Source organism: Terrapene carolina, unplaced genomic scaffold, assembly GCF_002925995.2.
Source record: "Terrapene carolina triunguis isolate 2854851 unplaced genomic scaffold, T_m_triunguis-2.0 Scaffold68, whole genome shotgun sequence".
NCBI classification, from domain to species: Eukaryota; Metazoa; Chordata; order Testudines; family Emydidae; genus Terrapene; species Terrapene triunguis.
In genome coordinates this window covers 61,177,514-61,202,825 of record NW_020664419.1, presented here as the reverse complement: position 1 = coordinate 61,202,825, position 25,312 = coordinate 61,177,514, and the positions used below count along the sequence as shown (strand labels likewise).

The window sequence follows — 25,312 nt, the reverse complement described above, 5'->3', positions numbered from 1 at the left end:
CCATCTTGCATTCTTAGAAAATATCCTCTTTTATTAAATATTAATGTAACTAGAAAACTTAACTGAATATCCTTCAGGGAACAGTACAGAAATGGTTAATCAAAGACATCTTCTGTGCCAGGTATTTTTCCCCATATACATACAGGCATGATGGCGATCAATAATACAGTCAAGCAATATTCTTAACATGTTTGAATGAAAGAGTGGCCTTCCTGACAACACCTTACTGCATTTTTACTTTTACTAGTGAAACTTAAAGCATTTTACAAACATTAACTAATCAATCCTCAACACCCCCTTTGCGGGAAAATTGAGGCAGAATGATTAAGTGACTTGGCCCAGGTCACAGTGATTCAGAGGTAGATCCAAGATGACAAACACAGGAGTTCCTGATTCAGAGGTCCAAAATCAACCCACCAGACTATGCTATCCAAAGACTGCTTGGATTCTGTGTGTCTAGACTGAGCTCTTCATGTTCTAGAAAGACAACTTTTTAAAAAACTGAAGCAAAAAAACTGAAAACTACGCTAACCATACAAAGACTACTACCTACAAATCTAGAGCTGGAGACTATACAATTACATATAATTCATTACTTGTATTAAAGTACTGCCTCGTAACCCCAGCTCAGACCAATGCCACATTGTGCCTGTATGTCCAGTGGCGGATTTAGAGTTAGTGGGGCCCTGTGCGCAGATCATTTTTGGGCCCCCCCCACTTGGGACCAAGCCAAGAAAAAGAACATTCTCTTATCTACTCCCCACCCCCGTTTTTCATTTTTTTTTCTTCATCCTCCTATAAGTAATGGGAAGTAAATGAAAATGAAGTGAGGTACCTTGATTGGGGCAGGGGATTGGGGTGCAGGAGGGGCCGTGGGGATCAGGCTCTGGGAGGAAGTTTGGGTGCGGGCTCAGTGGTTTGAGCATTGGCCTGCTAAACTCAGGGTTGTGAGTTCAATCCTTGAGGGGGCCACTTAGGGATCTGGGGCAAAAATCAGTACTTGGTCCTGCTAGTGAAGGCAGGGTGCTGGACTTAATGGCCTCTTGGGGTCCCTTCCAAGGGTGGTGGGGGGAGGGATAGCTCAGTGGTTTGAGCATTGGCCTGCTAAACCCAGGGTTGTGAGTTCAAAAATCTGTCTGGGGATTGGTCCTGCTTTGAGTAGGGGGTTGGACTAGATTACCTCCTGAGGTCCCTTCCAACCCTGATTTTCTATATATTCCAAAAATATCCTTTTGCTGTATTACAGAAAAAACAAGTGATTTTTTACTACAATAACTTAGATGACTAGAGAAAAACACACAAGAGTTCTGTGTCTGAGATTTTCCCAATCTACATTTAGAAAGTAAATGTTTTCATTTAGGTATAAGCAGCAGTACTCTCAGCAACAGTCAGGAGTCCAATTCTGTACAACTCTCAGAGCAAACAAAGGCAGCCTCAAAAGTGTTCATCGTGTTAAGAGTCAGCAGAACAAACACAGGATGTGATGTTCTGCTCCTCTGATTCCAGCAACTGCTTCATTCTCTGGAGTGCAGTAATTCTGATCTCGCCAAAGAACTCTGCAGCAATCCATTTATATTAAAAAAATTTCTCTATGTCTTTGGAGACCAATTATCCCATTTTCTTTCTTCATGCAGTTTATGGGAACCCACTGGGCCCTAGGAATTGAAGGCTTACAAACTATCACTTTTCCGGGATCCTCTCCTGAGAAACTGTCAATGGACAAAGGCCATGTTCTACACTGTACACCTTTTGCAGTGGCATGTAGGGTATGTGTAGCTACACACTGCAATGAAAAGCAGGTGTCAATGAAAGTCCTCAATTTAAATCATGATTGATTCAGAGCACTCAGATCTGAAGGTAACTATTTCCACCTCTCACTAAAATAGGATCATACGTAGTTCGCTGAAGTCAGTTCTGACCATTCCTAACTCATGTTCCCATTTGGAGTGGGATCAACACTCAGTTTTCACCACCTCTGGCACTAGTAGCCAACCACTTCTAGTGACAGTGTTGTAGGTTTTTTCCTAACTAGATGATTTGTTGTTCAAAGGAAATTCCCCTCAAGGAATGTGATTAAAATTCTAAGTTAACTGCTCTATTTCACAGTCTAGGGCAACCAAAATAAATTCATCTTCTAGTCAACAGATAATGTTTACAATAATCACCCTCAAATCCCAGTGTATCAGTCCTTCTGACTTTTCCTGGAGTTCTAGGAAGCAGCCTTGATGGCAAGAAGATTTCAGCGAGAGACAGGTTACTTTTTACTACTTTCTTTATTATTTATTCTTATTTAACAGCCTCATGTACCTCCGTGACTCCCTTTGAAAAGATCAGTACTGGGTGAGCGCATCCTAAATTTATGCACACCCAACACCCCGGGACTATAAGGTACAAGTTGATTTAGTAGTATCTTCCTCACAGGGATGCTAGCCACCCCCAGCTTATAGGAGGACAGGATAAGAAGCCCATCTGGTAAAAACGGGGGGGTTTGGAAGCTAAAAGAGGGCATTTTGGGTATCAGGTTGCCGCTGCAGAGCTCTCTTCCCATAAACCACAGGAAAAGAGGTCCAAGTTCTCAAAGACAACACAACTACCACATACGTGTTCTCCTTTCCTTTGTCAGGAATTGGAACAATGATACAGAAAAATGGAGCTTCCCTAAGTGGTTTCTGAATTTTATCTGAATGTAATCATGTCTTCCAGTTAGTTTGGGATGTTTGTTTAATACACAAAGCAGCACAGCAATTCTGAGATACGTTATGCAGAGCACCAAATCCTTTGCATCAAAGAGTATTATGCAAAAACACCAAACCCTTCTGGAAATCATCCTAGTTGGAGGTTTTTGGCAAAAAGTCTAAGGTGAAGCAATTTCTGCCCCAAGATTATTTAAATAATTGAAGTTTTACATTTAAATCAGCACTAGAGACACATGAAGCTCATTCTGCAGAACAGCAACCACTTCCAAGATTTATCTCTGCAAATGTATTTATCATAGATCTTTGTCAGATTGCTGCTCAACTCACTTTTACTCAATATTACTATTTCATTAACTGGAGCCAAACTGAATGCTCATTTCAGTGAAGTAATCCTCCACTGTTTAATCAGCTAACCACTTTTCAAGTAGTATTCCTGAGGAATGTTGCCACTTGTTCATCTCTTGTAGTGTAGATCTGCATAGGTAATTTCAGGTTGGGGAAAAATTACTTGCATATGGAATTCTCTAAACATATTTTCTTTGCACAGCCACACTGATCTCCTTTCCTTCCCTACTTCTTCAGATTTGTACAACTAGTTTAGAAGAGGCAGGGAGGAACCAAAGGTGGTTATGGGCTAGTACCTTTTATAACCATGTTGGAACATCTGAACTGTAGGACAGTGTTTACATTACTTTAAAATGGCTCTGATAATAAAGCCTAGCAAATGACTCTTACAGTGGGAAAGTGAAGAGGCAATATATTTTGAGAGTTCAGTACTGGTAAGTAATCTTTCATTGTTGTTTGAATTTTTTATTATTACAAACAGATTAATATGTTATTTCCAGCAAGACTGTCTCAAATCCCTAAAGTTCCACTTCAGCTAATATCTTGCAAGCTATATTTAATGAGATGGGCATATAGTACTACATTTATCTCTTCTCAGTCTCAAGTGTTATAAGTGCACTCCTGTGAGAAGCAAGCAGTAAACCCTCTTGAAGGCTGTACTGTACATTACAAAAAATGCTTCCTCTATTTTCCTTCAAATGTTTGAAAATTTCAGTTGATAAGTCATTTAACATTCCTGTCTTTCTACAACTTAAATCAATTTATTACCAATTCCAGAGCTGCAACTGATTGACCTAAATTATCTTTCTGGGAACTTAATTACCTTAGCAAATGTATTTTTCAGAAAAATTCATCTAGTTGGCATTTGGCAGGGTGACTGTGACTGTTCTTTTCTGATACAGATTTTCATTTAAAGATATAAAATATTTCATTGACATTATGAGTGGCTCTACTCAAACCTTTTTCTACAGGTCACAGCATGTCCATTTTATAGTTATTTTGCTTGTTTTTTCTATAAATTAAGTTTCCCTGCCTTTTCTCTCAATTCCAAATTCATGCTTTAATACAAATAATGAAAACAGTTTAGATTTTCTATCCTTACAGGCCTCAGGTCTAGTTTTCATCAGTTGTGCTAATAATTATTAATGAAGCAGAAACTTTAAGGAACCTAGGAGGGAAGCACTTAGAAGTCCTGAGGAAATTCCTCTGCAGAACATCCAGGGCTGAAAAGAACCAGAAGGGAGCTCCATAATAAAATTCTCATCACACTCCTTTTGGACAAACTCAAATAGAGTGAAGAATTCCTAGCTCCAGTCATCCCTGCCCAAGTATCAAAGAGGAACATTGCCCATGTTTTGCAATACCTTGAAACGATGGTGACCTGGAAAAGACCTTGTTTGAAAGGCCAGGATCTTGTATTACTGCCACTGGGTGCCAATCGCTATGGCAAATGTTTGCTTGGTGGTGTTCTCAATTATCCCATCACCAATGAGCCAAACCTCACAGTAAGAGATGGGTAGATTTCCTTTAGCCTTCATTAGGCAAGACAGATGGCAGTTTGACTGGGCCAGCCTAATGTGCAACTTAGTTTTCCTGGTTTCCCTGGTCCTGACAAATAGCAGAAACAGTTTTGATGCTTTCTGTAACAATGCTTTGCTTTTCAGGACTTTCTTATTGGTTGACAGACTGTTAACACTATGCTATTGATAAAGAGACTTAACTGACAAAGAACAGTTTGAGACTTCTCAGGGATAGCACAGGAGTGGCTCATCTATTACAGATCAAGTGCAGCAGCTGCCTCTGTGTCTTCTCTTCTCAGGACTCATACCATCTTGCCCGACAGTTGGGGCAAGACGACTCCGCACGTCAGCCGGACTGATCGGAGCTCTTCGACTTTCATATGCAACCGTGCTTTGTCTGGGGATCACATCCCCTGAGTCCAGAGGACACCGATATGCACCCCCAAACCAAGGTCCAAGGTGTCCAACACCAACTCGATGGAGTGTAGAGGGTTGCCGAATGGAACCGCCTCCAGGATTGTCCTGTGGACGGTCCACCACTGTAGCGAGGTAAGTATCGCCTGGGGAATGTAACGATCTTTTCCAGGGGGTCTCTGGACTGGGAATAGATCGTCGCCAGCCATTGTTGCAGGGGCTGCATCCGGAGCATGGCATGGCAGACCACATAAATGCACGCTGCCATGTGGCCCAGCAGGTGCAGATAGACCCTGGCTGTAGTCAGAGGGAACGAACGTGATGAGGTTTGTCAACATGTGGAACCTTTCCAGCGGCAGGAATGCCCTGGCGCAGGTCGAGTCAAGGACCACTCCAATGAACACTATCCTCTGCACCGGCACTAACATTGACTTTTTGTCATTTACCAGTAGGCCCACACAGCGGCACATAGCTTGAAGCACCACGACATCCCTTTGGACTTGAGACCTGGAGCTGCCCTTGACAAGCCAGTTGTTGAGGTACGGGTAGATCTGGATACCCCAGTGCCTGAGGTAAGCCGCTACCACTGACATACACTTGGTAAACACTCTCAGTGCTGTCGCCAGGCCGAACGGGAGGACTGCAAACTGGTTGCTACCGCTCCCAGCGGTAGCAACCCCTTTACCTCCTGCGGGAGGAGACTCTCGTGAGAGGGGTCCCTGACGAGGGACAGGGAAGGCGGGTGGGAAGGGGGGTAGAAAGGAACTGGAGGGTATAACCCTGTTCCACTGTGCTGAGGACCGATCGGTCCAAGGTTATAGCTGTCCAGGCAGGGAGGAAGGGGGAAAGGCCGGTGGAGAACACAAGGAAGGATGGATCCAGGGAATAGTCTGGTAGGTCGCCCTCAGGGCACCCTCAAAATGACCATTTGGCCTCCTGCTTACTCCGGGTCTAGGCCGACTGGACAGAGGGTGGAGATGGGTGGCTCAGACGGCGCTTGTAGCCCTTGGCTCATTTATGGGGCTGGTCCTGCCGAGGCTGGCTCCTCTGGCCCTTGGGACGTAGAGACCCTGGGTCTTCAGGGTAGTGTGGGAGTCCTTGAGGCCATGCAATTTGCAATCTGTTTGCTCTGCAAATAGGGCCTGGCCGTCGAAGGGCAGGTCCTGCATAGACGGCTGGGCCTCGGTGGACAACCCAGAAAGGAGCAGCCAAGCGGCTTGCCACATGGAGATAGCGGAAGCCACTGTGGGAGCAGCAGCGTCTGATGCCACCTGGAGTTCTGCCCTGGCCGCAGTCGTGCCCTCATCGAGGATCGCTTGGAACTCCTTCTCGGAAGCCTCGGGGAGCGACCCTTCAAACCTGGCCATGGCTTGCCACATGTTGAAGTCATATCAGCCAAGGAGGGCTTGGTGGTTGGCTACTTTTAGCTGAAGGCTGGAAGACGAATAAACCTTATGTCCGAAAAGATCCAGCCTCTTGGAGTCTTATTTTTTTGGGGGTGGCCCCGGGTTGTCTCTGCTTCTCCTTGTGGTTAAGGGTCTTGACCACAAGGGAATTGGGGGTTGGGTAGGAGTATAAGTACTCATGTCCCTTGGTTGGCATGAAGTACTTGCGTTCGTCCCTTTTAGAGATAGGGGTCAGGGAAGAGGGGGTCTGCCACAGGGCATTAGTGATCTTGGAAACCCCTTCATGAAGGGACAGAGCCACCCTGGCAGGAGCAAAGGAGCATAGGATGTCAAACAGAGTCCAAGGGCTCCTCCAATTCCGCTGCCTTAAGCCCAAGATTAGAAGCGACCCTCTTCAAAAGTCCCTGGTGCGCCTTGGTGTCATCCTGAGGAACTGGGTGAGGAGGCCCCGTGATAACCTCATCTGGCGACGATGAGGACGAGGACAACACCATGGGAGCCTCCACATCAGTGGTGGGTAACCTGTGGCCCATCAGGGTAATCCCCTGGCGGGCCACCAGTTTGTTTACATTTGCACGGCCGAATGCAGCTCCCAGGGGCCGCGATTCGCCATTCCCAGCCAATGGGAAATGCAGGAAGCGGCAGCCAGCACATCCCTGCGGCCCGCACCACTTCGCGCAGCTCCGATTGACCAGGAACGGCGAACTGCGGCCACTGGGAGTTGTGGGCAACTGTGCAAATGTAAACAAACTATCTGGCGCCCGCCAGCTGATTAGCCTGATGGGCCGCAGGTTGCCCACCACTCTTTCATGTCCATTGGTGGTTCAGCAACTTCCTCCCCGGGTCCTCCTGGACCTGTGGGGTCCTACCCCCTGAAGTCTCAAGCATCTGAGGGGAACGGTATACCGAGGCCGCTGGCCTCTCTGAGGCTCCCAACACCAATCAGGCAGTGTGGGAAGGTTGGGTGAACCCCCAAGAGTACTATTGCATCAAACGGGAACAGGAGCTACTATGGGCCAGTTGCCGGGAGGATCATCCTGAGTAGGGCGACCTTCCTTTTGGAGATGGGCGATGACAGCCTGGCGATTGGCAGTCTCTGGTGTCCGATCGGTCCCGGGCCCTTGAAGACGGTTGGGGGCTGGTTCCGGAGTTCTTGACGGGTGGTGCATGCCTCAGAGGTTCTGCGCCAATCTACTGGTGAAGTACGCCTCGCGTCCCTCGATCAGTGCCACCGGTTTGGGGACTGAAGAGGGCTATGCTGAGCCTGCCTCTCCAGTCCTGAAGGGTGGCGGCTGCAGGCAGGCGAACGCTGGCATGACATCCCTCTCGATGGGGAACAATACCGCTGTGGCGAGGACACACGCATAGGTCCCAATGCGGGTTTTCCCCGAGACCGGGGTACTGCGGGAGCCAGTGAGGGCGTCACCAGGAGCATCAGGATCTCCTAAGCTGCTTGAAGGGCTTCAGGCATCAACGGCACCTGAAGCTGGTAGGGGCCTGCACCGCTATCTGGAGTCACAGGCAAGGCATAGGATGGGCTGCACCACTCGACTTGAGCTGGGGCCCGACTTCCTGAGGGGGATATTGAGCTGCCCTACATGGGTCTTGGCTCTCCCTGCCCTTTCCTTTCCCTTGTGGGAGGTAGGAGATCTTCCCCTCAAAGTCTTATTCGGCTTCTTGACAGGAGCTGTGGAGGGAGACCAGTGTTGGCTTGTGGATGGCGCCGGGGGAGCACTACGCATGAAGGCCACGGTGCTCGGTGTGGAGTCGGACCGCGCGCCGGTGCGAATGCCGACTCCATTAGGAGTGCTCTTAGATGGATACTGAGCTCCTTCTTTGTCCTAGGTTTGAAGGACTTGAAAATATGGCACTTGTCACTTATGTACCCTTCGTCTAAGTACCTTAGGCAGCTGGTATGTGGAGCGCTGATGGACATTGGCCGTTTGCAGCGGTCGCAGGACTTAAAGCCTGGGGACCGGGACATGACCCGACCCCCGTCTGGGTCCCGTCCGGGACTAACCAAGAGTTCAAGAACTACTACTAAGGGTAACTAAGAAAACTACTAACTATATAACTATTTTACAGGATTTCAAAGTTCGCAACAGAGAATGAAACAACGCTAGCCAAAGCAGCAGACGTTGCAGCACCGTCATTGGCGGGAAGAAGGAACTGAGGGTGCGGGGAGCTGGCAGTGCCCCTTATACCACGTCATGCGGGCGCCACTCCAGAGGGCGCCAGTGCCGGTCCCTTAAGGATACTGCTGAGGGAAAAACTTCCGGCCAGTGCATGTGGTGAGCACACACACCTAATATGGAATGGACACGATCAAGTGCTCGAAGAAGAAATAACACTTCCTTATTCACTTTCTCCACACCATTCATGACTTTATAGGCCTCTATCATATCCCCCCATCTCCTTAGTCATCTCTTTTCCAAACTGAAAAGTTCCAGTCTTTTTAATCTCTCGGCATATGGAAGCTGTTCCATACCCTTGATCATTTTTGTTGCCCTTCTTAGAATCATAGAACTGGAAGGGACCTCGAGGGGTCATCTAGTCCAGTCCCTTGCACTCAAGCCAGGACTAAGTATTATCTAGACCATCCCTGACAGATGTTTGTCCAACCTGCTCTTAAAAATCCCCAATGATGGAGATTCCACAACCTCCCTAGGCAATTTATTCCAGTGCTTAACCACTCTGACAGTTAGGAAGTTTTGGTACGTCTTCCATTTCTAATATATCTTTTTTGAGATGGGGTGACCAGAACTGCACATAGTATTTAAGGTGTGGATGTACCATGGATTTATATAGTGGAATTATGACACTTACTGTTTTATTATCTATCCCTTTCCTAATGGTTCCTACCATTCTGTTAGCTTTTTTGACAGCTGCTGCACATAGAGCACGTGTTTTCAGAGACCTATCCACGATGACGCCAAGATCTCTTTCTTGAGTGGTATAAACTACCGTATATACTCGATCATAAGACTGTTCGTTTATAAGATAACTCCCCCCCTCCCCCCCAAGATGGATAAGTAAAAATGGAAAATTTTTATAACCCATTCATAAGCCAACCCTATAATTCAGGGGTCAGCAAACTTTGGCTAAACCTAAGTAAACAAAGTGTCCCGGCGCGCCAGCTGCTTACCCTGACGGGCTGGGACAGCAACTGGTGGGGAAATTTTTTTTTGTGGGGGGGAGAAGCTGGGAGTCAAGGGAGTAACCCCTGTGACCACCTCCCACATGACCCCACCCCTAGCCCGGGACCCCCACACTCTCCCCATCCCATCCCTTCCCACCTTATCTGGGGAGGATGTCTTGGGCCTGGCTGGAGCTGTTCCGGCAGGCGGGGCAGCACGGCTGCAGCCCGCTCCGGCGGGCCAGACCGGGCGGCTCGGCCGCAGCATGTTCCAGCGGGCTGGGCCGTTGTGCTCCGGCGGGCCAGGCAGCACGGCCACAGCCTGCTCTGCAGCCTGCCAGCCCCAGAGCTGCAGCTGCTTTGGAGGCTGGGGGGAGAGCAGCGTGGCCAGAAGTGGAGAGACTCTGGCCGCGCTGGCTGTGCTGCTTCTCCTTGCTCCCTCTGTCCCACCTCTCCTTCTCTATATCCATTCATAAGCCGACCCCCTTCTCTGGTGCTTCCCTTTTTTACTAAAAAAATTCAGCTTATGAACGAGTATATATGGTAATTTAAATCCCTCATTTTGTATGGATAATTGGGATTATGTTTTCCATTGTGCATTAATTTGCATTTATCAACACTGAATTTCATCTGCCATTTTGTTGCCCAGTCACCCAGTTTTGTGAGATCCCTCTGTAACGCTTCACAGTTTGCTTTGGGCTTAACAATCTTGAGTAATTTTGTATCTGCAAATTTTGCGACCTCACTGTTTGCCTCTTTTTCTAGATCATTTATGAATATGTTGAACAGCACTATCCCAGTACAGATCCCTAGGGGACACCACTATTTACCATTTATTCTTTCTTCCTACAGCAGATGAGGCTATTGATTCATGAACTAATGTCCTGCACCCAGCATTTCTAAGGTAAAATATACTGCTCTCAAAACATAAATCGAACTACTTTCACATTTTTAATCAGAATTTTCTACACATCTTAAACTGATAACATTTAATCTGTATCAAACAAATGCTAATTATAAAGGATGGTGTATACAGGGTTTTTTTTTTTATAATTTTTGTTACTTTTTTTTTTTTACAATATTTCCATTTTGTATGCAAATACAATATGAGAACATTTCAATATTACACTGGTAAACACTGAAACACTGAAATTATGTACTCAGGTGTAACCTAACAAACTTTTCTATAAAAAATGTCACTATACATATATACATGAATGAGTCAATTTGAAAAGACCGCTTGTTAGCTCTATCCCATTCCAAAAGTTATAGAAAGATGTGTAAGCTCTCTTCCAGCTTACTCTGAAGAAGTTGCTTAATTATTACAATTACACAGTAAAAATGGAAAGAAGTAGTACTTTGGTGTTGAATGCCCTTTCACACTATTCTATTACACGTTAACATTTTTTGTACAGTATGCTTTACTTGACTAGTTCAAGTAAGAACTCTTTCACTCAACCTACTGTATTTAGTTATTACAGGAGCATGAAAAAATAGGTTTACTCCACGGTTATAAGGTGATCTTGAAGCATTTAAAGTAAGGAGAGACTGTCAGCCTTAAACTCATAGCCAATTCAGAGTTACAGCAGACCTTTCAAATTGCTGTAAACACCTGTTGCATTTAATTTTACTACCATATAGAACTCACTTATATGCTGTGGCAAGTTTTATGAAGGATATTCAGCTCTATACAGGAACACGGGAATTGTTATAATGGATCATTAGTTTTATGCTGTTGTGTCCAGAAATCAATAAAGTCCTAAAGCAAATGCTGCACAGAAGGCAGACATTCACTAGGCCAGTTAAAAAATACTATATTTTGGTGGGAAGAGAAGACTGGTAGCAGGGAAAAGGCATAAGCAATTCCTTCTTGAAACCGCCTGGTGCTCTGTTTGTGCCTTTGATGCCAGGGGTTTGATATTAGAAGTAAGTTCTATCCTAGCTAGCACAATTATAGTTTCTACTCTATTTAAGATTGAGGGTCACTGCTATTGAAGCTAAAAGAATAGTCTATTTTTTTCTTGCACAATTGTCATTGCAATGCACACAGCCCTTCACTAGAACTGCATAAATCTGAGTGATATCCAAACCAAAATCAATTAAAAATGTTTAATTACAATGCAATTAATCTTGAAAGTTTCATTTCACTAAGCCATGACAGATTAAGAATCTATTTCAAATATCTGATACTCCTTTTTGTAATTAACCTCAATCCATTCTTTAAAAAGAAAATGTGAAAGGTGCCTTCCGGCATGTTGTTGACCCCACTGAAATACCCATAAATGAAGCTGCCATTGACTTAGCCATGGATAACAGTACCACCCCTGACACCGGGACAGTTCTGTGGCTAAGGGGGTATGCTGGACGCCCCATTGGGCGGCTCTATGAGGCCCTCGAAAGGGTAAGGTGGCCTTCAGCCCAAGCCCTACCCATTAGTTCCCACCCACCACACACCAGCCCACAGCCCAGATCCCAGCACCCGGAGCGTTCATTCGTAGAATGGAAAATTTTTGGATTCTTGTTGTATAAAGGCCTCACTAAGGAGGTTGTGCGTAAGCTCAACAGTGAGCAGCAAAAAGCCTTGGCCATAGCTCTGGGATGGGAAGAGCGACTAGAACCTTCCCAGCCAAAAAATGGATAACGGCCGAGTGCTTGGCAGCGGCCAGCAGCCAGCCAGGGGACCCCCGCCCCTATTATCCGCTAGTTTTTGACAAAGGTCTCATCATCCCCTTTTTGCTGGACACGGGGGCACAGGTGTCCATTATTCCCCCTCACATCCCCCACACTCCCACAGGACACACTATCTACATGCAAGGCCTCAATAGCACAGAGCCCTGCCCAGAAGTAAAGGTACATGCATACCTAAACCACACACCAGTAACATTTCGGGCCCTAGTGGGGCCCACGCCCCTCCTCGGAGTCAAGGAGTTACGGCATTTCAAGCTGGCCGAAGCTGTACTCGAGGCACTGCCTGTCACCCTATCTGGTACCAGTGCTCCCCATGAACCCGAACTGCTTAACCCCACACCCTGGAAATACAGACCAATACCCACTGCCCCAGCAGGTCAACCACACATTGCCCAGCTCATTGAGACACTGCTCAATGAGAATAAAATTCGGCGGGTGTCAGCGAGCAAATATCTATCCGGTGCGTGGGGAATCCCAAAACCACACAAGCCCAACGAGTCTGCTAAATGGGATATCCCCACTATTGAGCGCATCCTACTGGATGACACAAACCAATGGGCATGTACAATAGACCTAAAAGATATGTTCTATCAGGTCCCCCTCTATGATCCCAAGAGACTGTTAAACTTTGCTTACCAGGGAGTCCAGTACCAATGGCAAGCGTGTTCCCAAGGGTACAAAAACTCACCTGCCTGTGCCAGTGAGGCCCTAACCCGCACGTTAGAAAAGGTACCATCCCTCCCCAATGTCCATGTCGTCTACTATGTGGATGACATTCTCATAACTGGTGCCACACCAACCGAAGTACAAAAGGTCACTAAACAGGTCCAGGCCGCTTTATCCACCAATGGGTGGAACCTAAGTCTGCCTAAAAGTGTCCTCACTGCTGCTTCTACCTTTCAGTTCCTAGGTTTTGCTGTGGAGAAGGGACGGCTGTGCCACTTAACCTATCACCCACTACTGGCTTAGTGCACAGTCGTAACAGGCCCTAGATGGGCAACCTCTCTTTTATGTCTTCACAGAAATCACCTGCCATGATTGCCACCCCGCCTCAAGAAAACCCCCTGGTTGCCTGGGTAAAAGCCTATGCCCTGCAGGAGGTCCTCAGCGGGAACCGGTCAGATGTCCCCTCATCACATGATTGTGTCGCCTGCACAAGATGGGAGGCCTCAGAGGGAGGATCCCCTTTCCTCTGGAAGTTCCTCCCTCTCACTAACCTAACTCCACAGTATCCAGCCTCAGCCTGCAACAACACAAACTGGGTCCATCGACCCCTATTCACGTGCAACACCACCAGTGACGACCGGAAACACAACTCATTCGCCCCTGTTGCGTTTAACTTTACAGCAAATCCGGGGACTGTCGCTTGGTCTGGAGGCCCTCACCAACATCACAGCCGAAGGGCTTCGTCGAACCAGTGACGCTCTCACAATCCTGGCCAACTACACCGAGCAGAACCGTCTTCTGATCCAGACCATCCTACAGAAGGACTTTTGTGTTGCCTTGGAGGACCTTGATCCTCGCTTTAAGGGACAATGTTGCCTGCGCCTTCAGCCCGGGTGGAACAACATCTCAGCCGTGGCTAACCAACTATCCTCCTTCGCCATCCAAATTCGTAAGGAGCGTGAGCAGTGGGACTGGTGGCAAGCCCAGTGGTCCAGCTGGGGGCTGGGATCCTGGGCCCAGTCCATTAAGCAGTGGCTTATTACTGTGGCTATTATTCTTGTGGCCTTTTTGTTGGGGATAGCAGTGGTCAAGCAGCTGATTCACAGGGTTGTGTCAGCCCAGCCCTTGCAGGCAAGGTACTCCTCCATTCCCCTTAACAGCAGCGAACCATCACCCTTAGATTACTTAGATAGTGAGGACCTGTAACCCCTCTGGCCTTGGTCTTTGCATGGGGCAACCTCCTCACAGCCCGTGAGGGTCGGCCAGGGGGGCATGTCTGTTACAGCTGTCCCCCTGCTGCATTCCTTTTTCCCCTCTCCTTTCTGTTTGTCCTGTGTGGCCGCCCCTCCCGGCCATTGTACTAACTAAAGTCACAGCCTTATTCATAGGAATGGCTTGTACAGACTAACTAGAGCCATTGCTCTGCCAGGGGAGGGGGCTTCTTGCTTCTTTGTTTGGTTCCTTTGTTCAGATCCGGGCTCGGTGTGGGGGGGCGCTGCCCAGAAATGCAAGACCTGAAGTGGCCAACTAACTAAGCATATGAGTCATACCTGTGGCTCAGAACATGCCCAGGCATGCCTATGCTTACCTGCAACCTTTCCCTGCCTTCTCTCCTCCCCTGTATCAAGAGGAGCCAATCAAAAGTACTGGTGGGAAACTGCCTGAGTTTGCCTTTAAAGCCGGACATTTTCTGATCAGACCTCAGAGAAGGTCCTTGCTTTGCCACCTGGTCTGATCAGCTAGGGGTCTTTGGGGGGCCCTCTCCCCGCTCTCGTTTGTTTTTGAGCGTACCCCCGTTTTTAAACTCCCCTCCCACGAACAACGAATTTGTGCCTGGAGATCTCCTCATTATTGTAAGCGAATCGAGTCCTCTCTCCATCCTCCGATGCTACTGCCATTCCTGTATCTGTGCTTGCTGCTGTCCTGGGGAATGGTAAGAACTCCCTCTTGCAAACTCCCCCTGTCCTAGCTGCTGGCCTTGTTTCCCCAGCAGACAGACCCAAGCTAACTCCTAGGTCTGTATATGTAATCTGTTTCTTGCTCCGCAGCGCCTTTGCTGCTAGAAATAAGCCTGTGCCACTGCTAGGCTGTGCCTTCCTGGACTGTATCCTGGGCTGCCAGCTTGCAGCCACCCCACTGCTGCAGCCACCACTAGTTAACACCCCCCCCCCGGGGGTGTACCCTGGGCACACACCACTCTGCCCTCCGGAACTGCTCCCCCTCCCAATCAAAGAAGCGGCAAAGTGTAAGGTGAACCTATTAGAATCAGGTTCTTAGTCTAGATAAGTTGTAATTTCATTTTGCATAGCTGTGGTTAAGTTAGGTTTAAAGAATTGTTCCATTGTGTTCTGTTACTTGCTAATTTGTGTAGTCTTGGTTAAGTTAGATCATAGATAAGATTTTGCTGTGTTCTGTATAATTGTGGTTAAGTCTGTCTTCCCGCTGCCCTAACCCCGCCCCCCGATCTTGCCCGTGTCTCCCCCCGAACTCCCCAGTCACCCGTTGCAGTCTCTCTACTGTTTAAACTTGCAGCCTGTCTGCTCTCTGTGTGTGTCTCTCTCTTAATCCCTTCCCCCACGTGCTCACCCCACTCCTACTGCTGCCAAACCTCAATTGTATTACTGAAGTCTAGCATAAAACCCCATTGGTTACCCTTTTTCTCTCTAACACCCCTCACATTTTACATTTACACCACTGTGACACAGTTTTACCTAGAGTTGTTGGTTATTTAACACATTTTACCCATAACTGTTAGTTGGTTATATACTGCTGTGACACACCCTTTACATAGAAATTGTTAGCTACCTGTTACATTTATACTTCAGTGTTAATTGGTTACCAACTGTATTGTACCCCACTATTGAAACCCCCTATCGTATTTACTAAAAGAAACCCCTCCCCAATTGTCTACCTTAACAAACCCCATACCCCTCACTATTGAATTTTCCCTGTTTTTGCATTTTCTTAATAAAGTTTATTTTGCAATCCACCAGTGCAGTAGTTGTCCCCCAAGATCCCCTACCTGCTGGCAGGGTCAAAAGGGTTGATAAATATTATAAACTGTATCAAAGTGAATTGCATGCAGAGTCCACTTCTGTGCTATTTTTCTTTTAACTCTGCTGTTCTCACACTATAAAATAAACACACATTGACTGCCACGCAAGGATGTTGCTAGAAATCAAATCATTGCCCACCCATCTTCAGTATACTCAAATTTCCATGATATTATTATTAAGGTCCTAATTCATTCGCAATATTGCAGAAATTGTGGATTCCGAAGTATTAGGCTTTCACCGTAATTTTGCTTTAAATTAGCGTACTTCGCACAGTCCACAATTTTACCTACATTTTGAGGTTTGCAACACACACTTTTCTCCCCCACTAGTACATTAAATAATCTTGGAGAGTTTTGGGTAGGGCCCTAACAAGGGCGGGGCAGCCGGCCAGGGTGCATACTGGAGGTGGTGGTGGTCGGGAAACGGTGTGGAAAAATGGCTAAAAAACAGTAGGGGGCAGAGCCCTGTAGTGGGCATGGTATTGTCATTCTTACCTTCTGTGCTGCCGCTGGCCAGACGCCCAGCTCTGAAGGCAGTGGTGCCAACAGCAGCAGCGCAGAAGCAAAGGGAGCAATATCATGCCCGTTGCAGGGCTCTATCCCCTACCGTTTTTTTCATCATTTTTCTACCACCCCTGTGCTCCTCTCTGCCCCCAGCTTTGCACCCTGGATGGCTGCCCCACATGCCCTGCCCTGATCATGGCCCTGTAGTTGCACCAAATTGTCTGGTTATCAAAAAAAATTTGAAGGCATAACAATCGTTAAGTTTTTATATCGTTCCAGCAAATTTTTCTTAAACAAATACATCTACTGTGGCTTTTCCAAATTACTGCTATTAATAAAGGTCCATTATTACTTTTCCGCGATTTTCCATGTCTTGTCCGCAATTCAGCCGCAATTATTTTTAAGATCATCCCACGATTCAGGTAGGGTCTTAATCATTATATATAATATAATCACTAATATAACAGGTATAGTTACTATTAACAGAGATCTAGCAGCATGTTAAAAGGAATACAGAACAGAAAATGTCACCTCCAGGAATTTAAAATTGTACACCAAACACGAATGATAGACACCAGCCTACAGTAAAGATGGTGGAATCCTATCAAAATACAGCTTTGGTTAGAGATCTACTGTCAACTTGAATAGTTTTTTAAGTTTACATTTCTTTTAAAAATGTGACTTTTCTAATAGAAAACCCCTTTAAACCAGATATATTGAATTTTAAAAATATATTTTAAAGAAGAAGTTTTTATAACAGTTTTTCTGCTCCCTGTTGAAATCTTATAGGGCCTGATCCAACTACCATGGAAGTATTGTTGATATCCAGCAATTTTGCTGGGAACAGAATAAGGCTAAGAGAGCAAATGAATGTGCTGGGGCTTATCCCTATCCTATCCATGTACACAGCTGCTAGCTGCTGCTTCTGTTCCAGACTTCCTGTTGTTGTTACTGATAACAAGTCTTTCACAAAGCACGGAGAAGGTTATTACACATGAGCTCCTCCAGGGGAGTGCATGACAGTAATGTTACATACTAGCGGATGCGAAAGGAAGTGAAACCAACTAACAAAAATTAAACTGAGCATATACAAGTGCTATCAAAATGAACAATCTCAAAAAAATTGAGAACAAGGCTTCCCCCCACCCTCTGACTTTTCAGATACAGTCATCTTAGGGGTTACTTATGTCCACTGCTACCTCACTAGGTATGAATATTTGTAATAAGTACTAACACAGAAGTTCGAGTTCACCACTGTCATTCAAGTCTTATGTCATTTGAGTTGCACCAGCATAAAATGGGTTTAAACACAGTGGTGAATAAAGCCCTTACATGTGTTTAGTACATATTGCAAATACCCGTGACATAACAGTGGAATGGTCTAACTCTGCTAAATCAAACTTCTGTCTGAAAATATTGCATTTACTGTAGACAAGTAACCCCTACTTTTACTGTATCTGAAAGAAGTTTGACTTAAGAAATGGAATATTTTTCCTGTTTACAATGTACATTTGACAGCACTCTATTTTTGTATCAGTAGAATGGCCTGGCTATAAAACTGGAGTGATGTAGTGGTGAATCAGGCTCTAACTTTCTAAAAGAAAGGCAGTAATCTTCAGATGGAGGAAATGTTGGCATAAATGCCACAACTTGATTAGATGTTAAATGGGTTTTTGAACATTTTAAAAAGCAAACTAAGCATGTGATTTTTAGCTCCGCTTCTCCTGGTAACGAAACTGAAAAATAATGTTTGTACTACATTTTTTAAGATGCACTGGAAGGACCCAACACATTATTTTAGTAGGATTCCACCAATATCTTAGATGTCTTTATTCATTAGTTGAAAGGGTTTAGAATAGCAAAAAACAATCAGTACAGAAAATTAAAGTGTCTGTGTGTGTGTGTGTATATCCACACACACACACACACTTAATATTTAGATATGATATAGAGATGTTATACAAAACTGACATAAAATGTCATATGGATATGAGTCAACAGTGTCTGGATATGAGTCAACAGTGTGCTCTTGTTGCCAAGAAGGCTAACGGCATTTTGGGCTGTATAAGTAGGGGCATTGCCAGCAGATCGAGGAACGTGATCGTTCCCCTTTATTCGACATTGGTGAGGCCTCATCTGGAATACTGTGTCCAGTTTTGGGCCCCACACTACAAGAAGGATGTGGAAAAATTGGAAAGAGTCCAGCGGAGGGCAACAAAAATGATTAGGGGTCTGGAGCACATGACTTATGAGGAGAGGCTGAGGGAACTGGGATTGTTTAGTCTCCAGAAGAGAAGAATGAGGGGGGATTTGATAGCAGCCTTCAACTACCTGAAGGGGGGTTCCAAAGAGGATGGAGCTCGGCTGTTCTCAGTGGTGGCAGATGACAGAACAAGGAGCAATGGTCTCAAGTTGCAGTGGGGGAGGTCCAGGTTGGATATTAGGAAACACTATTTCACTAGGAGGGTGGTGAAGCACTGGAATGCGTTACCTAGGGAGGTGGTGGAGTCTCCTTCCTTGGAGGTTTTTAAGGCCCGGCTTGACAAAGCCCTGGCTGGGATGATTTAGTTGGGAATTAGTCCTACTTTGAGCACGGGGTTGGACTAGATGACCTCTTGAGGTCCCTTCCAACCCTGATATTCTATGATTCTATGAATGTCAAACCAATAATTAGTATTACCGAGTTTCAGATTCCTCTATAGACTTTTTAGAAATATCTGTACGTTTATATAGTTCATTCGGAATCAACAGTGCTCAAAATGGCATTATCCTGAACTAGATTTCTCCCGATTAAATTTTGAGGGTCTGATCTTACAGCCTCTTTGTGCACAGTACAACACACTGAAGGAAAACGATAGCAGCGCTGTACTGTGCTCATAGCACACAACTTAATGAAGATGTTATTGAGGATATTAAAAAAAAAGAAAACACCAAATATGAGAGAGACAAACAATGTAAAACTGCTACATCAGAACAGTCTATTGGTCCACTGTCTGGTAACTTGCCTCAGCAGATGCTTCAAAAATGGTGGGGTGAGGAACCTCAAAAAAACATAAAATTGCCAGCGTAGTGTTACACCATTGGGAAGGGAAAAGGAAAGAGGGTGGAAAAAACTACTTCCAAACTCCTCTTTTGTGATCACCTTATGCCATGGAATAATAGGCTAAATTCTTTTGTATTTGTGAATTGTGGTTCATTAGTAAATGTTATTTATAAAGTTATCTAATCATTTGAAATTCTGATGAACTATTTGCCTCAATAACCTCTTAAGGCAGAAAACTCCATAGGCTGACTTTACATTGGCTAAAAATTATTACCTCTTTGCAGTTTTAAATTTACTGCCCTTCCATTTCTTTGAATGACCCCTTTTTCATTTATGGGATAAAGTGAATAAAAAAGTGTCAAATCAGTTTTCATTGTAATAATAATTGTATATACCTCAATCTGGCTGTCTCCATTTTTTTTTCTGTTTCAGGCCAATTATTCAGTTTTATGTAATATCTTTCTATTGCCCACCCTTCTGCTTTGTGCCATTAATTGAGCTATTTTATTTATACGGTCTGGACCTTTTCTATGATCTACTATACCCTTTTTGAAGTAAGTTGATTATATATTTGGGGTAAGATCATGCTAACATTTAATGTGGTGTTGTATTTTATTTTGTATTTCTCACTTTTAAAAATTATATTCAAGATTTTAATTTGTTTAATTGGCATCATCAGGATAATTCCTAGACCAACTCAGCCCACAATAGTATCCTACTAGCTCAGAGTCCATCAGTATTTCCATTTTTCCAGTAAGCATTGTCTTATATTAATCTACATATTTCTGGCATTGTGCAGCCCAATTACCCAGACTGATTAAATCCTCCAACAGTATTTTACAACCCCCTCCACTTGGATTAACTTAGTTAGTTTTGTGTTGAAAGCAAGTTTCCTTGTCTCACTATTCACTTCATCAGACATGTCATTTATAAAAATATGGAACATGTTTAACCCCAGTACCAATCCTGGGAATGCCCCAATAGACTTTTCACCTTTCTGAGAAGCAGACATTTATTTTGGCTGTTTCTTATAACCTAACCAGTTTTTCAACCCTGACCTGAGCATTACCAGAGCATCAGTGGTTATTTTCCTTAAGAGTCTTTTCTGATGGATCTCGTCAAATACTTTTTGAAAAGCCAAGTAAATTATATCCATCATATCACTCCAGTATTACAGTAACTTTAAAAGTCTTCTTATAGGTTAGAGAGGCACAATTTATCTACAAAAGCTGTACTAGTTTGTCCCCATCAGGTCAGATTTATCCCATTGTTTTATTACACTGCCTTTGATTTTGCTTTCAATCATCTTCCATAAGTATCTAACTATGTTCTTACCTCCCATAATCGAAGAATATCTTGAAAGCTAAATTCTCTTTTAAATCGGATCAGAAGCCATCGGAAGCAAAAATAAAGGTATCCCGAGTCTTGAGATTCTAGGAAAAGAATGTCACATTTCTTATGAATATCAAACAAAGAAAATATGCATCTTATAGGGCTGTTATCCTGCCATCAATTTGTAAAACTAAGTCTCCAATAAAATCAGTGAGAAGTACTGCTTAAATATCAATGGCATAACACAGTTCTGTTATATTTTGCTATCCATGAAAACCAATTAAAAAAACCTATTAAATGTTTTTAATTTGAATATTTATTGTTCATTTAGGACAACAGCGTACCTAGTGATACATTAAGGACTCCGCACTCTAGGGCTCAGAGAAATAAAACAGTAAGTTTCTTTTCTTTCAAAGGCATTGTACTAAAGCCAAATTATTAGAATGCGGCAGTCCTGCATTAATAATGTAACAGATTCATGTTGGAAAAGTGTGTAAGGGCCCTTTAGAATGTCTATGCATCTCTCTCTAAAAGTATAAAGTTGTTTGAGTTATTACACATACCTAAGTAACTGCAAAATCCACTGTCTAGCAAGCGAAGCAAAGTACTCAGTTGAATTAGCTGTGTCTTCATACCCTGCATTTGTTCCTCAAAGTTCTCGTGCTTGATGGGAAATAATTTAGCACTCTGTCAGGTATTGATACTGGTAAATAGTTCACTAGGTCAAATACTGTTATAAACCACAACACTATTATTAGTTTACATGCAAGTTAAATTCATTGTCCTGGTAACAGAAGGTTGGACCCTTTAACTGTTTCACATACTAAGCGTTTAAAAGGATGGAGCCAAGTTCTGGTAAATTTTTGCCTTCAATTGGAAGCTTAAAGCAATAAACAATGAACTGTGTCTCTGGCTCAGGGATATTTGTACTTAATCTTCCACAGTCATACTTACACTGCAACTTGGATACAAGATTTGGAGTGAATAAATTCATCTGCCTCCAAATTGGAGCTAGAGAGTTGTAGGCAGGAATAGACAGACTAGAGAAAATTATTAAAATGTTATCAGAGGACAACTGAGAGTATTTTATTCTAAACCATTGTACTTGTGTTTCACAACATCCCATATACAAAGTTGTTCTTGGAAATGAGCACTTGTTTACATTAATAAAAATTGTAAAAATTATATTACCCTACAAGAGCTGGGGCATGTACAAAATTCATTTTTGCAGTATATCATATATGCAATAACAGTCATTCTTTATGGACCAGACCCTCAACTCCATCACTGCTGTGCCCAATCCAGCAGGACAGAAGAGGAATTTACTCACCTTGTGCAGTAATGATGGTTCTTCGAGATGGGTGTTCCAGACTAGGTATGTTTGCATCCCTGCACTGCTGATCGTTGAACTTTGGTAGCAGTGTCTGTTCGGTCCACACATGGGCTGTGCCCCCCGTGCTCTGCCATGAGGCTAACCAGCATTGCGCAGGCAAACCCTCCTCAGTTTCTTCTCTACCCACAGAGTCAATAATGAGAACTCCGAAGTAGAGGGGAGGAGAGTGGGTCGTGGAGCACCCATAGGGACACACATCTCAAAGAATCATTGTTACGGCACAAGATGAGTAACTTCCTCTTCTTCTTCAAGTATTGTTCCTAGGGGTGCCTCACTGTAGGTGACTCCCAACCAGTATCCCAAATGGGAAGCTGGGGCTTCAGAGTCGAGTTTGCTATGAATGATAATACTGCAGAGCTGAATTTAGCATCGGCATCAGAGTCCCCCATGATGGCATAATGTTTTGCAAAGGTGTGTGCAGATGCTCATGTAGCTTTCCACGATAGGGACATGCTTGAAGAAGGTGACTGAGGAGGAAACCGATCTTGTAGGGTGTGTATGGATTGTAGATGGAGGTACTAAATTGCAAGCCTGATAACAGAGTTTGATGCAGTTCGAGACCCATTCAGATAGTCTCTGGGCTGAAATCACGATGCCTTTAGACCTATCCGCAATGGAGAGGAAGAGCTTATGAGATTTCCTAAAGGTCTCTGTCCTGTCCAAACAGAAAGCCAAGGTTCTCCTTATGTCAAGTGTGTGTCGAATGGCTTCTCTATTATCCTGGTGAGGTTTGGGATAAAAGGTAGGGAGATGAATGTGTTGATTCATGTGAAAGGTGGAAGTCACCTTGAGGTGAACTTTGGGTGTGGTTGGAGCATGACTGTCAGGAAAGAACACTGTAAAGGGTTGCCCCATAAAGCCACTATCTCCCCTATCCTACTCGTTGAGGTGATGGTGACTAGAAAGGCCGTGTTCATTGAAAGGTGCGTTACTGAACAAGCGGTCATAGGTTTGAAGAGCAATCTGGTCAACACTTTTAATACTAAAGTCAGCTCCCATGGTGGGGTAGAATGTCTGGGTTGGAGAAAGAGGTTTGTTATACCTTTAAGGAACCTCTTTGTAGTTGGGTGTGAGAAAACTGAGTACCCTTCTATCTGTTGATGAAAAGTTGCTACTGCCGCCAAGTGTACCTTTAGTGAACTAATAGAGACTCCTGATTTCTTAAGAGTCAGTAAATAGTCTAAGACTAGTGGTAGAGTAGTCGATGTTGGGTAATTCCTCTAGGATGGCACCACATCTGAAATCTGGTCCACTTTTGAAGATAAGTGCGACAGGTAGTCACTTTCCTGCTGTGTAGTAACACTTCCTGTAACTCCTCAGAGCAGGATATCTCTATATGCTGGAACCATGAAGAAGCCAGGCTTTGAGCTGTAGTATCCATAGGCTGGGATGGAGACTGCATCCTTTGTTCTGCGAGAGAAGGTAAGGAGTGGGTTGAAGAGTGATCGGACACATTGCCAGTTGTGACCGTTAAGGGTATCACATCTCTCTTGGGTAGGTAGGAGCAATCACTATGACATTTGCTTTTTCCTCTTTATTTTCAACAGGACTTTCAGCAAGAGAGGAAACAGGGGATGGTGTAAAGAAGGCCTTTGTCCCATGAGAGGAGAAGAGCATCCCCCAAAGAGTGCTGTCCGAGGCCTGCTCTGGAGCAGTACTGCGAGCGTTTCTTGTTCTGGTAAGTGGTGAACAAGTCTATTATTGGTATGACTCCATTATTGGAGTATGTTGTGGAGTATCCAGGGCTGGCCTTAGAGGAAATGGCACCCTGAGCGAACTCGTATTTTGGTGCCCCCCATTACTCTTGGCCCCCACAGGCTCGCTGGGCTTCCCCCACCCCCCCATCACCTCTGAGCTCCGCTGCCTCCCCCAGTGTTGAAAGAGATGCCAGAGCTCAGCCCTGGCACAAATTAAGCACTGGCAGGGCAGCCTGATACCAGCAGGTGCTGGCCAGGTGCCCAGCTCTGAAGGCAATGCCACCGCCAGCAGCAGCGCAGATGTAAGGGTGACACGGTATATGGTGTAATGCCACCCTTACTTCTGCGGTGATGCTGTGGCTGTTGGTGCCTGGTGCTTCAGGCGGGCTTCGTGCTGTCACATAGGGGGCTGCATCTTGCCAGAGCCCATGGCACTCCTGCAGCCCTCTGGCCACTCCTGGCTCGCCAGGGCGCCATTTCAGATTTTGGGGGGGGGGGGGGGGGGGGGAAAAAAACAAGTTTAACCGTGATTCCAGGGGATACTTAGGCACTTGAAAACTCTAGGGTTTTTTGCAGATAATTTAGAAATTAGCTGTTGATTTCACCATACACACACAAACCCCTAAGAATATTTCCATTAGTAATAACTGACATTTACAGATAGGGAAAGCAAGAAAAATGCTGCTTGAGAACTTGTTAGAGTAAAAATTCAGTAATATAAACTACTGAATTAGGATTGTTACTAATTTATTATTGAATGAATAGTTAAATCAACAAATTATTTCTGGTTTTAGATTTTGCATATCTTGACATGTGATATTGACACTTAGTGGTTTTTACAGTATTGTTGTAGTCATGTTGGTACCAAGATACGAGAGCCACAAGGCCAGTGAGGTAATATATTTAATTGGCCCAACTTTGAAAGCTTGTCTCTTTCACCAACCAAACCCCACAGAGCTCTTCTCCAGGTCTGTGGAGCTCAAAAACTTGTCTTTTACCAACCAGAGTTGGCCCAAACAAAGATATTACCTCACCCACTTTGTTTCTCTGTTTGTGTTTTAACAGCTTTAAAGCTTGAACTCTTCGAATCTCAACTTCTACTGACATGAAAAAAATTATCTGACCTTTCCCCATAATTTCCCACAACTGTGGAAAATTAAAAATTAACATACAAAAAAGCTTAAAAATAAACAACTGATATTACGTAAAGTAATAAAATAAAAAATGCATTCTATCAAGCCTATTTGTAAGTCACCAGAGCAGCAGGGTTGAGAAGCGGGGCGGGAGGGAGGCATGGAGCGCAGAGCCTATCCCCACTAGAGTTATCTCCCAGTTTAAGGGCCTGAAACTTTAAGTCACAATCACACATTGTCCTCATACTAACAGCAGGAACCCAGCAACTTTTAGGCTAGGTCTA

The 25,312-nt window shown here is 44.6% G+C and overlaps 1 protein-coding gene across 2 annotated transcripts in view; it reads right to left on the bottom strand.

The window, feature by feature from the left end:
- TBC1D15 (TBC1 domain family member 15) overlaps positions 1-25,312 on the bottom strand; it is a 95,902-nt gene that overhangs the window by 4,313 nt on the left and 66,277 nt on the right. For both annotated transcript variants that reach the window (XM_026648808.2, XM_026648809.2), the window contains 2 exons: positions 21,369-21,468; positions 20,809-20,906 (listed from right to left, as the gene is read on the bottom strand). In XM_026648808.2, coding sequence (XP_026504593.1) covers positions 20,809-20,906; positions 21,369-21,468 — 198 coding nt within the window. The remainder of the gene's footprint in view (positions 1-20,808; positions 20,907-21,368; positions 21,469-25,312) is intronic.